Genomic DNA, 14,515 nt, shown 5'->3' with positions numbered 1-14,515 from the left:
ACCACATCGTGTGTTTTGAACCTGCACTCACAGATCTTTGGCGATTTGGAGACACTTGTTTTAAATGCAGCGGGACGTTACTGAAAACTCATTTAAAAGTCAAGATTTCACAGAATCTCATAAGGTTTGAGTCATTCTCCGATGATCACATCATATGCTGTGTAAAACCATGGACATATCCTAGATCACAGCAGTTTTGCCAAGTGGGGCTAATGTGAGCATTAATACCCATATGCCTGCAACAGAAGGGTTCAACCTTGCACTGGTCAAGTGGTTATATGTTAGTTTACTATGACAAACTCTACATACAACCAGTCACTTTCAACGAACTAGAAAAACCAAACTATCGTCTTTCTTCATGCCGCCTCCTTCCAACATAGAGAGAACGCTGCTGCCACCTGCAGGATGGGCGTGCAGCAGCTTAGCTCATACATGAATAACATGCAGAATTTGCTTCAGCTGACTAGTATATCTCATAACTAGTTGGACCAATAGCTAGTTGTGCACATATGGGGTGATTGGTTCTTATACAGAACTTTAGCTAGCTGAGCACCTAAAGCACTTTACACGACTTGCCTCGTTCACCCATTCACACCAGCACCTTCCTCTGTGCTCTTCCTCTCTAACATCCTCACACCATCATGCTGTGATGGATGCATCAGAGAGAGACTTGGGGTTAGCATCTTGCCCAAGGATATTTGGCATGCAGACTGGAGCAGACGGGGATATAGGATTTCATTTAGGAAGTGGTTATTTACAAACTGAGGAGACACAAAGTGTCATCAGCATGCTGAATCTAGAACAGCGCTGTCTTCCTTTAGCTCTCTTTTTGGTTTCCATCTACTTCTTGGAAAATTTCCCTTTAGCTGAAAAATGCTCCGATGTTTTCACCAGCAAACTGCTGTCTGTGTCAAAAACAGATGGCTTCTGCTCAACAATATAAGTGACCCATTAAACACTGTAATTTGATTACTCTTTGAAGTTTTCAAGTTTCCTGACATCCCAACATTGGTTGGTTGTATTGTGTTGGTTCCACTGATGATTCTAAATTATGTGTGGATGTTGTTTGCAAGTGGCTCAAAAGCAACAGAAGAGGGGCCTGAAAACTGAAGGCTCTGCCTCCCATTCTACTTTTAAATACTCTAGGAACAACAAGTAGGCCTGCAGAGCGAGAGCGAAGTGCTCTAATAGGGTGATATGGTACTACAAGGTCATTAAGATAAGATGCTTATCAAGCTAAGCTCATGTCATGAGCTAAAGTTGATAAAATAACAATAGGTGTGGATAAAGGCGAAAGTGTTTTAGTAGAAATGTCTACCAAAAAGCAAAAAAAGACTCTTTCTCCCTCGTATTAAGTAATAATTCCTTGTTCTGTAAGGTTCCCCTTGTGTCTCTCTCTTCTGACTCCCTCTCTGTCAAGCTCATGTGTCCCAGTTCATGTCTCTCCATGTTCCCTGTTTTATTTTGAAAGTCTTGTTCAGTGTGTTTAGTTTTGCTTCCCCTGTGGCATCATGTTCATTTGTGTCAGCTGTGTTCCCTATGTGTTTCCACTTCCTGCAGAAGTCGCAGGTGCCAACAGACTCACTAAACTGATCACAAGGCCAGTAATGTTGTGGGGACGGAGCTGGACTCCCTCGGGGTGGTGTCTGAGAGGCGGATGCTGTCCAAGATAAGGACGGTGCTGGATTATACCTCCCACCCACTCCATGATGTGCTGGCTAGTCACAGGAGCACGCTCAGTGAGAGACTGAGATTACCCATAATGCACCACTGAACAACACAGGAAATCATTCAATGCACATATGTAAGACTGCATTCTTCCATTTGTGCAACATCTCTAAAGTTAGAAATATCCTGTCTCAGAGTGACGCTGAAAAACTAGTTCATGCATTTATTACTTCCAGGCTGGACGACTGTGATTCATTATTATCAGGAAGTCCTAAAAACTCCCTGAAAAGCCTTCAGCTGATCCAAAATGCTGCAGCAAGAGTCCTGACAGGGACTAGAAAGAGAGAGCAGATTTCTCCTGTTTTGGCTTCCTGTTAAATCCAGAATTCAAAATCCTGCTCCTCACATACGAGGTCTTAAATAATCAGGCCCCATCTTATCTTAATGACCTTGTAGTACCATATCACCCTATTAGAGCACTTCGCTCTCGCTCTGCAGGCCTACTTGTTGTTCCTAGAGTATTTAAAAGTAGAATGGGAGGCAGAGCCTTCAGTTTTCAGGCCCCTCTTCTGTGGAACCAGCTTCCAGTTTGGATTCAGGAGACAGACACTATCTCTACTTTCAAGATTAGGCTTCAAACTTTCCTTTTTGCTAAAGCATATAGTTAGGGCTGGACCAGGTGACCCTGAATCCTCCCTTAGTTATGCTGCAATAGACGTAGGCTGCTGGGGATTCCCATGATGCACTGGGTGTTTCTTCTTTTGTCATGATGTGTTAATGACCCTAACCTCTCTGCACTGAACCATACTTGTTATTAATCTCTGGCCACGGGTCATGTGAGGCTTGGCGGTGCTACTGCCGTGGGTCTGGATGGGTCTGGGCCCCCTGGCCTTGGTGGGTTCCAGAGGGCGGGGGTGCCTACTGTGGTCAGCAGGGGAGCTGACCCAGGGAGGGGCAAGCAGCCCCTCCCTGGGTCAGCAGGGGAGCTGACCCAGGGAGGGGCTGCTTGCCCCTCCCTTATTTCGATCCCCAACTGCCTCCCTCTACTCGCTCCACCACACCCACCCACACATGCAGGGCCTTGGGGTGCAGGTGTGTCACCAGCAGTGTTGGTCAAGTTACTTGAAAAAAGTAATCAGTAACTAATTACTGATTAGTTCCCCAAAAAAGTAATCCCGTTACTTTACTGATTACTTATTTTCAAAAGTAATTAATTACTTAGTTACTTTTTAAAAACACGATTTGCAACCTGAAGAGGTGATAAAGTGATAGATCTTTCAGCCCAGTTCTACTTTTTCTGCATAATCATCATACAAAATGTAATCAAATGGAAAAGTCTCTTTTTAAAACTTGTTTTATTGGTTTTAATCTTTTAACTTTATGCATCAAGCAAAGATTTAATTATATGCAACATTCTCTGACTGGAAGAAATTAGTTTAACATTTAAACCTATTTTCTGCACATAAAATAAAATATTTTTTGTGTTTACACTCAGTCTTTCAAATAGATGCAAGTAAAACACAGCAGAAAATAAATAAAGTCAAAGACTCAGCGGTCCTTTTGCTCTATTTTCACCTGTAAAGCAGGAGTGGGGTAGGCGGAGGTTTACCCTGGTGCAGGTGTGCCGCGGTCAGTGGAAGAATCCGCGAGTTTCTCTGTGAGTTTCCCATCACGTCGTAGCTACTCGGTGCTTGTTGGAAGTTTAGGGGTTTTTTCGCTGTAAAAAGAAGTTTTCTTCCCACGCACAGCGGACACTAATGTTTTTGTCACTTTTTATGGAATCAAACTCAAAGTAAGGTCAGTACTTCCACGCTTTAAACGCTGCACGCTCATACTCTCTCTGCACTCGATATGTGATCCATTGTTGATCTGCACACAGCTGTTGTCACTAACGGCGCACTCGCTTACGTCACTGTCGTGAGACATTCTCGCAAAAAATCACGGTTTTAGTAACGCAGTAACGCAGCGTTCCTACGGAAAAGTAACGGTAATCTAATTACCGTTTTTGCAATAGTAATCCCTTACTTTACTCGTTACTTGAAAAAAGTAATCAGATTACAGTAACGCGTTACGCGTTACTGCCCATCTCTGGTCACCAGGGTACAGGGGAGACACTCCCCACCGTCTGTCCCCTTCTGGCCACCTGTGCCTCAATTTTATTCCACAACTTAGACATGCACATTACTCACACTCTCATAACACACACATATTAGTGATGGGATTTCCGGCTCTTTCAGCTCCGAACCGGCTCTTCAGGTTGTTTTGTTGCTTTAATTAATTTATTATTAACAATAATATAAAATTATGTACAAAAGGAATTACTAACGTAAAAAAAAGTGGTTTTATTTATATATGTTTATATATAAATATTTACGGTGGCCCCTAGAGACAAAACACGTACAAACTCCAAAACACATTTCTAGCATGAACTGAACTTCCAAAACAGAGCTACTAGATCACTTAAATTACACAATTAAAAGCATGAAAGCATATGTGTATTGTTTGTGTATTTATACACAAGCATTCATATATAGTCAAATAATTCTGAGTTTGTACGTGCTTCGGAGTTCGTACGTGTTTTTACGTGTTTTGGAGTTTGTATGTGTTTTGTCTGTAGGGGCCACCGTAAATATACTTTTATTTATTCACTCCACATAAAATTTAATAAATAAATCATATAATACAAAAACCAACTATTCACATTTCAACTTTTAACTATTTAAATCCATCCGTTCGCTTCCACTTATCCTTTTCAGGGTCGCGGGGGCGCTGGAGCCTATCCCAGCTGTCATAGGGCGAGAGGCGGGGTACACCCTGGACAGGTCGCCAGTCTGTCGCAGGGCCAACACACAGAGACAGACAACCATTCACACTCACATTCACACGCACATTCAAACCTAGTGGCAATTTGGATTATCCAATTAACCTATCCCCACAAGCTGCATGTCTTTGGACGGTGGGAGGAAGCCGGAGTACCCGGAGGGAACCCACGCAAACACGGGGAGAACATGCAAACTCCACACAGAAAGACCTGATGGTGGAATTGAACTCAGGACCTTCTTGCTGTGTGGCAACAGTGCTAACCACCGTGCCACCCTATTTAAATTTTCGGCAAAAAAAAGTAAATAAATCTGTCTCTCTTCCACAGCATGTCTTTATCCTGACTTCCTTCTCTCACCCCAACCAATCACAGCAGATGGCCCCGCCCCTCCCTGAGCCTGGTTCTGTTGGAGGTTTCTTCCTGTTAAAAGGGAGTTTTTCCTTCCCACTGTCACCAAAGTGCTGCTCATAGGGGATCACATGATTGTTGGGTTTTTCTCTGTATGTGTTACTGTAGGGTCGACCTCACAATATAAAGCACCTTGAGGCGACTGTTGTGATTTGTTGTGTAAATAGCACTGCATTGAATTTCATTACAGATCACAATGTCATCTTCAAACATGATTGATCAGGCCAACGTATCACCACTGTGAACATGACCGGGCTCAGCGCTGATCCCTGATGTAATCCATCACTTTCCACATCTAAACACTGTTTTGCTGTCCTCATACATGTCCTGCACCACCCTCACATACTTATCTGTTTTTCCTGACTTCCTCATACAAAGACAATACAACTCTGTTACCTTCTCCATACTCCTCCATCAGCAAACATCACATGTGTAGCACTATTTCTTGGTATGAACCCATACTGTTGGTGTGACTTATCAACTTGATTCCTTCTGTAGTTGCTGCATTTCTGTCCTGTTTTTGGAAATCAGCAGCAGCATACATGCTGTCACTGTCCAGGACTGTGTTAAACAATCTGGTCTACAAAAAGCCCACAGTCCCAGATTTCTGCACATGTCATCTGTACCAACCACCTTTCCACTCTTCATACATGTCATCACTTGTTCCTCTGCACTTTCATACCCACCATCTGTCCTCCATCCTCTTGTTCTTCATTCATCGGCTGCTAAGTATTCCTTACATCTTCTTAACATCCCCTCGTCACTTCTTAGTCAATTTCCACCCGTCCTTGATAAATGGTCTGTATTTATATAGCGCTTTACTAGTCCCTAAGGACCCCAAAGCGCTTTACACATCCAGTCATCCACACATTCACACACTGGTGATAGCAAGCTACATTGTAGCCACAGCCACCCTGGGGCGCACTGACAGAGGCGAGGCTGCCGGACTACCGGGCCCTCTGACCACCACCAGTAGGCAACGGGTGAAGTGTCTTGCCCGAGGACACAACGGCCGAGACTGTTGGAGCTGGGGCTTAAACCGGCAACCTTCCAATTACAAGACGAACTCCCAACTCTTGAGCCACGATCGCCCTAATCTGCTAGAGCTTGATCTGCGAAGCCAACTGATACAAGTCATTTTCTCCTTCCTTCCACAGCTCGGTATAAGCCTTTCCCTTTGCTAGACTCCACCTTCTTCAGCTCCAACCAGCCCTTTGAATACTTTCCTATACTAAAACTAAAAACATTCCCATTCTTCTCACGAAAAAAAGTATTGTGCACCTCAGTCTGCTTGATGTCTCCACTCTGAATCATTTTCACTGGGTGAATTCTGTGCACGGTGCTTCCAGCAGTGTTAATACCATTTCCTGTGCAGTCACTCTGCATTAGTAAATAAGATGAGATAAAATACGTCTTAAACCCATTTTTATTCTTTGGCTTTTGGCCTCAGCGAGACTTAGTTTGATTACAGAAAAAACTAATTCATTTCGTACTTTTTGCTTTACATCTTATGTATTTGTATTATTTAGTTTTGATGTACAGCACTTTGCGTCAGCTGTTGTTTTAAAGTGTGTTATATGATGATGATAAAATTCTTATTCTTCTGTTTTTAAACTAATTTCAACAACAAGTTTCTGCAAAAAGAAAAAGAAACAAACAGAAAATTGAACATGGAGGAAAAAGATCATTGAAATTCTGTAAAATAGCCATAAAGCACAGAAACACGGATTTGTTTCTGTGACAGGACAGTGGGACATAGAGCTGTTCAATAATCACACAGTGACCCACTGTGGCCGTTTCACACACAGCAGTCTGACAGCGCTGTGCAGCTCGACGTCACATGTTGGAGGATTTTCTCTACCATCACGGCATCGATTAGGAATACTAAATAAGTCTTGTGTTGTGACGAGGCTTCACACAGGTAAACAACAGGTAAACAACAACAACAACAACTAAATAAACAGGCACTGCTGTGTTGTCCCAAATCTTTTATTGTAGCTCCCAGAACAGAAAAACTTCCCACTTCAAATCTCCGTCAGTACTTCATGATCATTTAGTCAGCACAGTGTCACACCTGCACACTCAACCATAATCTGAGGGTTATGGCTCAAAGACAGCATGTCATCGAAGACGTGGCCACGCCCCCTCCGCTCCTCTGTCATCATTGATACTTTGTTGCATAGTGTTCATCAGAAGTGGCCTCTGCTTAGCAACAGCGCTGCCTGTGCGCCACAACCATCTGAGACAGGAACGTGACCTGTGACCAGGGCCGAGTACTGAAAACCCAACAGTGTTTCTCTTGTTTGTGCTTCACAGGACAAAGTCAGCAACAGCTTATGGCTTAGTACAAAGCACCGCAAGCATCTTCTGGAAATAAGAATTCTTCTCATCTCTCCAAATTCTTTTTAAAAAATCTATTAAAAAATCTAAAAGTTGTCTCTCAGTAAAGATTCTACTTTTCAATGTTACAAAGGTTCAGTTCACATTGACTCAAAGTTTCAGCAAACAGAAACACCAGCTAGTGTTACAGGAGAAAGAAAAATCAGACATATTCACACGGCTGTTGTTACAGTAAGTGAGGACCACACGTAGTGTTTACTGATTCCTACAGCATTTTCACCGCATCATCATACATCATCATCCTCGAGTGAAGCGAGGTGATTTATTTTTACAGAACAAACAGAAACGATGTTTGAGTCTATATCTGGCCTTCAAAATAAGATTTGACATTATTGTGTGTGTGACAGGGTGGCGTTGCGCCTCTACAGAGAGGCTGGATTTCCACAGGAAGGAGCCACTGTTATAAACGTGGGGGGGCGCTGCCCTCACAGCTCAACAAGCTGAGGTTCAGCTGTGCAAACAGAAGATCCAGCTAGGAGCCGACAGAATACAGTTTGATGTAGTGAGATAACAAAACAAAAAGAGTCAAACACAGTCTGCAAAACTAAACTACAGCTCACACAACAAGAAGGATAAGCAAAGATCTGTCCGCACATAACAACGCATTACTCACAAACACACACACAGTTCATGTGTTAGCATATGGCTCATCCTGGAGTCGACACTGAGTGGTAAATTCACCTGATGCTAAGGAGGAGGGGAGGAAGGAGGTGGGCGACACGCGTCACGCCTTTGCATAGAGTCCTCTCTACACTGAGCAGCAGCTTCGGCTCTCAGCCGGCATTTGATTTGGTTGCTCCGACACTTTAAAGTGTGAAGCTTCTTAACGTGCAGCTACAGCTCTTTTTGCTGAGAGGTACAAGACTGTGCGAGTGCAACACACACTCGCACGTCACAGGGAGTGGACATCGGCCCAAACACACTCAACTAAAACACCCTGAAAACAGGAAAACAAAAGAATGAGCCCAAACCTGAAAGAAACACAACAAAGGTAAAGGAAGCATGTTAGTGAACATCATCTCACACACTGACACTAAAAGGGAGATTTAAAGGGAGGGATGAAAATGGGGGGAGAGGGGCGATTGTTGCCGTGACAACTCAATCATTTCTCTGGAGAGGGGCATCATCATCTGAGCTCAGATGGTGCTGATGCAATGTCAGTGGGTCCCTGCTCCATCACAGCGGTGACTGCCGTGGCCTACGTTTCTGTGGACGCAAGAGCAGAGAGACGATTGGTCAGTGTTCACAGGTGACCTGACAGGTGATCACTCCCCCTTCATCTCTTATGAAACGTACGTTCTGATAAGGAACATCTGCAGTCACACATCTGTCTGCTCCCAGCTGTTGGCGGCTAATCTAAGCTTTACATCACTCCCACTTTCCCACGCCGTCAGGCTGATTGTCACGTCACTGGTCTAGGCCCTCTGGCCTTCTTCACGTACTTTAAATCTCACTGTGCATCTGTCATTGTTCCTTGCAGACATCTTTGTGCACCCCACCTCCTCCCCATCGCTCCATCTTCATCTCCACCCCAGCGTCTGGACTCGGGGGTCCCACCCTAATCCTCATCACGTTCTGCTGTGATGGTTCCCTAAGTCTGACCGCCTCACCTCAAACTGAGCTATGCACATCATTCCTGCTAATGATCGCTCTTTATCGCAACCCTGTGGATGACAGAGGGGCTGAATCAGGTGACCATGAAGCACCCCACATGTGCATTTAGTTCCTCAGGTAGGTGATGTCAAAGAAAACAGACTCAGCCTGGACCGGCCTCTGCCACTGCTCTGTGGTCCAGTGTGATGCTCCGTGCACACAGCTGCAGATTAACATCCTTCTATCACAACCAGCTACAGTATGTGCAGCTGTTTAAACACCAAACAGCTGACCATGACTGCCTCCCGACTCATCAGTGCACAGCTAATGAAAGGTCACACAGCAGCTGTGTGACCTTTCATTAGCTGTGCTAAGACTGATTTCCCTGTTCAAACTACGACTGCAGGGAGTCGGGCAGAGATGCATTTTATACGTTCGATTTAGGGAGTTCAATTCTTCAAATCTTCTAATGGGACGTAGAAGCCATGAAACTGGTTACCTGTAGGCTCGTCTTTCCACAGGTCCTCCATCTCAGGAGCCCTTGCTGCTGCAAAAACAGAAACACACATGCTGAAGTAGAGCGAGAACAACACTGAGTCACAGCCCTCTGAAGGCACAGCGAAGGTCAGCTTTCAGGAATGAGATGTGTACCCACTCACCACCACCATGTGCTGCTTCTTCTTCTGCGACTGTAAAAAACAAACATTGAAACAACATTATTCTCCTGCCTCAGCACTGTGTCAGTGCTGTTGGTCAGCTAGCACACGTGCTGTGAAGCACAGGCTCTCAGGAGCTTGCTGGACTTTGATCTGTCCTGATGGCTCAGCTATCAGTGCTGATGAAGACATGAGACAGGCTCAGGCTTGTTACAAGTGACCTCCATGACCACTCAATAGTTCCACTGAGGTTAAACTGGACCCCACAGACAGCTCACTCTGAGTGTCAGCACCCACACCTGAGCCATGCTGCTGATGCTACCTTAGGCAGCATCATTAGTAGACATAGCATACATTTACACTGCTATGCTGATGACACCCAGCTCTATCTGTGCATGAAGCCAGATAACACACACCAATGAGTTAAACTGCAGGAATGTCTTAAAGACATAAAGACCTGGATGGCCGCTAACTTTCTGCTTCTTAATTCAGATCAAACTGAGGTTATTGTACTCGGCCCTGAAAAGCTTAGAAATATGGTATCTAAGCAGATTCTTACTCTGGATGGCATTACCTTGGCCTCCAGTAACGCTGTGAGGAACCTTGGAGTCATTTTTGACCAGGACATGTCCTTCAACGCACATATTAAACAAATATGCTTTCCTGAGTTGGAAACTTTAACTGATATGTGTCAGTGTGTAGTTTTTCTCAGGAGCTTCAGTCTTACCTGGTTCTGTTTCCTCCTCAGTTATTTCTTCCTCAGTGGTCTCTTCTGTAGGAGCTTCCTCTACTTCAGCTTGCTCCTCAACAGCTTCTGCTAAAGGAGCCTCCTGCTCCTCTACAGGAGCTTCCTCAGCAGCTTCTTCTGCATGTGCTGCCTCCATTTCTTCTGCTGCAGCCTCAGATTCTTCTGCAGCTTCTTCCTCCTCAGCAGGTTCCTCTGATGGAGCAGCCCCCTCCTCCTCCTCTTCTACTGCTGCCGTCTCCTCATAAGCTTCTTCCAAGCGAGCTGCCTCCTCCTCAGGTGGCTCCTCAACAGCTTCCTCTGTAAGAGCTGTCTCCTCAGCCACCTCCTCGTCTGTGTCCTCCACTGAATCAGCGAGAGACTCTTCCACCTCTGCTGCAGCTTCATCCTCGGCCTCCTCCACAGCCTCTTCTGTGGCCTCCTCCGCGGTCTCCTCTGTAGCCTCCTCCACAGCCTCCTCCGCGGTCTCCTCTGTAGCCTCCTCCACAGCCTCCTCCGCGGTCTCCTCTGTAGCCTCCTCTGTGGCCTCCTCCACAGCCTCCTCTGTAGTCTCCTCTGTGGCCTCCTCCACAGCCTCCTCTGTAGTCTCCTCTGTGGCCTCCTCCACAGCCTCCTCTGTAGTCTCCTCTGTGGCCTCCTCTGTAGCCTCCTCTGCGGCCTCTGCTTCTGTTTCCTCCTCCTCCTCTGCAGGCTGGTCTCCCATCATCTCCTCTGCAGCTGGCTCTTCTTCAGCTGGAGCAACCTGAATCAGCACAGTCACATTAAACCATATTCAGACATTATATGGCCCCAACCAATCACAGCAGATGGCCCCGCCCCTCCCTGAGCCTGGTTCTGCCGGAGGTTTCTTCCTGTTAAAAGGGAGTTTTTCCTTCCCACTGTCGCCAAAGTGCTGCTCATAGGGGGTCATATGATTGTTGGGTTTTTCTCTGTATCTATGAAGCGCCTTGAGGCGACTTTTGTTGTGATTTGGCGCTATATGAATAAAACTGAATTGAATTATAGTTTTGCTGCATCTTACCAGCAGGCTGCACCAACTATAGAGAGGGATTCCTGTCACTACAGCGTTACCGGGTCTTTAACCTGAGCCGTGTCTTTATCGCTCAGGCTAACGTGGACGCCGGGCCTTCCCTGCACATGGACCAATCAGGCTGTCAGCATGACTCTGGACCACAGAGCTTCTGTTTATGCAGGGAAAGCCTCACATGAGCCGGTGAACAAACGAAGAACATGGCATTCCCATGGAAGGATGAACTGAGCAGAACATTTATTTATTTATTTATTTATTTAGGACAGTGCATGTTAATGAACATAAATGTAAAAAAAAAATTACATGAATGTAAACATACCAGATTATAGCCAAGGGCTAATTTCCATCTGTTGTCCTAGAGGACACTGGCATTGTTGCCCAGTGTTTGTGTGTTCCTATGTGCTGGATGTGTGAGGGTGTTTCTGTCAGACTGGTTGGGGGACACAGATCATCAGAGACACACCGAGTTTGTTCTGCATGATGTGGCTCAGTTTCCTTCAAAGCTCGCAGAGCCAGGCCTGCCCTCCTGCAGCCCACCCAGCAGCTTTGGGAAAGACACTCATTTTGGACTTTTTACTACATGTTCATAACGTTTAGAACTTTTTCCGTTAATAAAAACACCCCTGGGTCCATTCATACGCCAACGCAATGAAGTGAAAGGTAAACAGCTACATGACAGATGTTCCTGTTTTTTTACCATCTACCATAGAAACATGGATTTGTTTATATCCATGTTTCTATGGATTAAAGAAACAAATTCTAATCTAAAAGTTTCAAACTGAAGTCAAATAAAAGTGAATAAATGAACCTTTTCACCAAAGTGCAGCTCAGAGTTTCAGAAAGTGAAAGAGTCTCTGCTCGACACACTGACACGGCAGCACACTAATAACAAACACACATCACCTCCTCTTCCTCAACGGCAGCATCCTCCTCTTCTGCAGCAGGCTCCTCCTCCAGCACCTCTGGCTCCTCCTCAATCACCTGAACAACAACAGGTAGACCACCAAAGTGTCACCAGCAGGCAGGAAGCGCGACAGAAATAAGAGTGAAAGGTTTGTCAGTATAACCTCATCGGCCTCAGGAGGAGCCTCAGGAGCTGATTCTGATGCAGCTTCAGGCTCTGAGGAAACAAAGTTCCCACTGTCAGATCGTTAAGCACTGCCTGTGCCTGATGTGCCTTTACACACCGAGTATATCTCACTATGACCTAACAGCTGACTCTGCTGTCCACACATACCTGGTGGTGAGGGTGCAGCTGTGTCTTCTGCCACAGCAGCTTCAATCACATCTTCCACAGGAACAGGGTCAGGCTCCACAGCAGCTGAGGAAGCAAACACACGTGTAGATCACAGAGGGGCCTTCATGTGTAACCAAGGACACTGTGGAAGTGTCCTTAGTGTTTCAGTCCTCGTCGGTCACCTTCAGGGTTGTGTTATCGCACAGGGGCCAACACAGACACTTATAAAGCTCTGGTAGGTCCCGAGTCTGCAGCGAGGTTATTGATGCAGCTCTCAGTCACAACGAGGATCAACTTCAGTCCTCATCACTCTCCTTGTTCAGTAACAGGAGTGCAGGCGAACGGTCTCACTCCCAAAGCGTCTCATTTTACAAATCGTCGCTATATTACGCTTCCAGGCATCAACACGTCCCAATGTTACGAGATCGGAAGATGAGGAAACATGAGAACCGTTTGGAATGAATCTACACATGTACGTTTGTTTTACTTAAATGATGGTGAGGGATAAGGTCGGGCTGGAATACATGGCTGGGACGTGTACGCTACTGGATCTCATCCATAACTCGGTGCGTAGCATAAGAACGCACAAGGTCACCTTTGGCGTTCCTCAGGAATGCCGCGGGACGTGACGAATCGTCGGGATGTCACGCCTCTGGAGTGAGGACGGACTGTCGCTCTTTTGAATGGAACCGAGTTTGTGGTGTTTGATAGGCATATCCCTCGGGACCAACCAGCCGCTCTATTTGGCCCTCGCCAGCTTCCTGACACTGTGAGCGATCTCCGTGTTTTCCTGGACTGTTCATTTAAGCTGGATAACAAGCGTCCTCAGTAATCTTTTACCAGCTGTGCCAAACCTATCCATGCTTTAGTGACTTCCACATTAGGTTACTGCATTTCCCTTCACCCTGGTCTCCAATCCGTCCACCTTCATAGACTTCAGCTTGTTGAAATCCTCAGCTTGTCTCCTAACTGGAACATTTGCTTCCATCACTCCAGTTCTTGACTTACATCGGCTGCCCATCAAATATTGTATTGATTTTAAAATCTTGTTGCTTACCTTTAATATTATAAATAACATTGCGCCCAGCTATCTCGCCGACCTTCTTAGCTTGTATACCCCTGGTCGAGCCTTAAGATCATCTGGTGAACTAGTCTTGGTCCAGCCCGGGGCCCACCTGAAGCCCGGGGCCCACCTGAAGCCCGGGGCCCACCTGAAGCCCGGGGCCCACCTGAAGCCCGGGGCCCACCTGAAGCCCAGGGCCCACCTGAAGCCCGGGGCGATCGTGCTTTTGTCTCAGCTGCACCGAACCTCTGCAACAGTCTTCCTGTTACTATTCGTGCCTCAGACTCTATTCAATCTTTCAAAACACGGTTAAAAACGTACCCATTTCATTAGTTTCACTAGTCAGTGCCCTTATTTCATCTATTTTAACTTTTTTACTGCATTATTTCTTATTCACCCAGATAATATTTTATATTTATGAACCGATCTGTGAACCGAGGCCCGATATCCATTGTATTTAGCCCACTCTCCTGGTTTAACGAGTGCTTAGTATTAGTACTAGTGCTTGATTTTGCACTCTGTTGATGTTTGATGACAATGACTTACTGTATTATTGTGACGCACTCTGGCCTACCTTTGGTTTTAAATGTGCTATATAAATAGTGCGAGTAGGAAGCACAGCCGTTTGCATCCACATACTGACACGCCTGACTGCACAGGTGGAGTAGATAACGTCACACTGGTAACAGCTGTGTGTGGATGCAGTCCAGCTCTATTCAAACCACGTCAGCTGTGTTCCTCTGACCCTGACACGTCCTCCACGTGTCTGCATGGATCCAGCACAGACCATCAGATGTGGGACTTTGGAATAATGTTGTAAATGCATACAACCTTTGCTCCATATTTCAGTCACAGGTGAGTGAAACATGATTGGTGCTGTGTGACCATGTGAAC

General features: G+C 45.7%; 1 protein-coding gene across 4 annotated transcripts in view; it reads right to left on the bottom strand.

Moving 5' to 3' along the window:
• Nucleotides 1–6,870: 6,870 nt before the first annotated feature.
• The window catches only part of asph (aspartate beta-hydroxylase), a 33,784-nt gene continuing 26,139 nt past the window's right edge, over nt 6,871–14,515 (bottom strand). For 3 of the 4 annotated variants that reach the window (XM_076876805.1, XM_076876806.1, XM_076876803.1), the window contains 7 exons: nt 12,559–12,642; nt 12,389–12,441; nt 12,225–12,302; nt 10,274–11,033; nt 9,550–9,579; nt 9,390–9,437; nt 6,871–8,503 (listed from right to left, as the gene is read on the bottom strand). In XM_076876805.1, the coding sequence (XP_076732920.1) occupies nt 8,496–8,503; nt 9,390–9,437; nt 9,550–9,579; nt 10,274–11,033; nt 12,225–12,302; nt 12,389–12,441; nt 12,559–12,642 (1,061 nt within the window). In that variant the 3' untranslated portion in view covers nt 6,871–8,495. The remainder of the gene's footprint in view (nt 8,504–9,389; nt 9,438–9,549; nt 9,580–10,273; nt 11,034–12,224; nt 12,303–12,388; nt 12,442–12,558; nt 12,643–14,515) is intronic. The other variant, XM_076876804.1, reaches the window with a different exon arrangement.

This window comes from Maylandia zebra, linkage group LG18 (assembly GCF_041146795.1).
Source record: "Maylandia zebra isolate NMK-2024a linkage group LG18, Mzebra_GT3a, whole genome shotgun sequence".
Taxonomy (NCBI): domain Eukaryota; kingdom Metazoa; phylum Chordata; class Actinopteri; order Cichliformes; family Cichlidae; genus Maylandia; species Maylandia zebra.
This window is presented reverse-complemented; position numbering and strand designations above follow the sequence as displayed.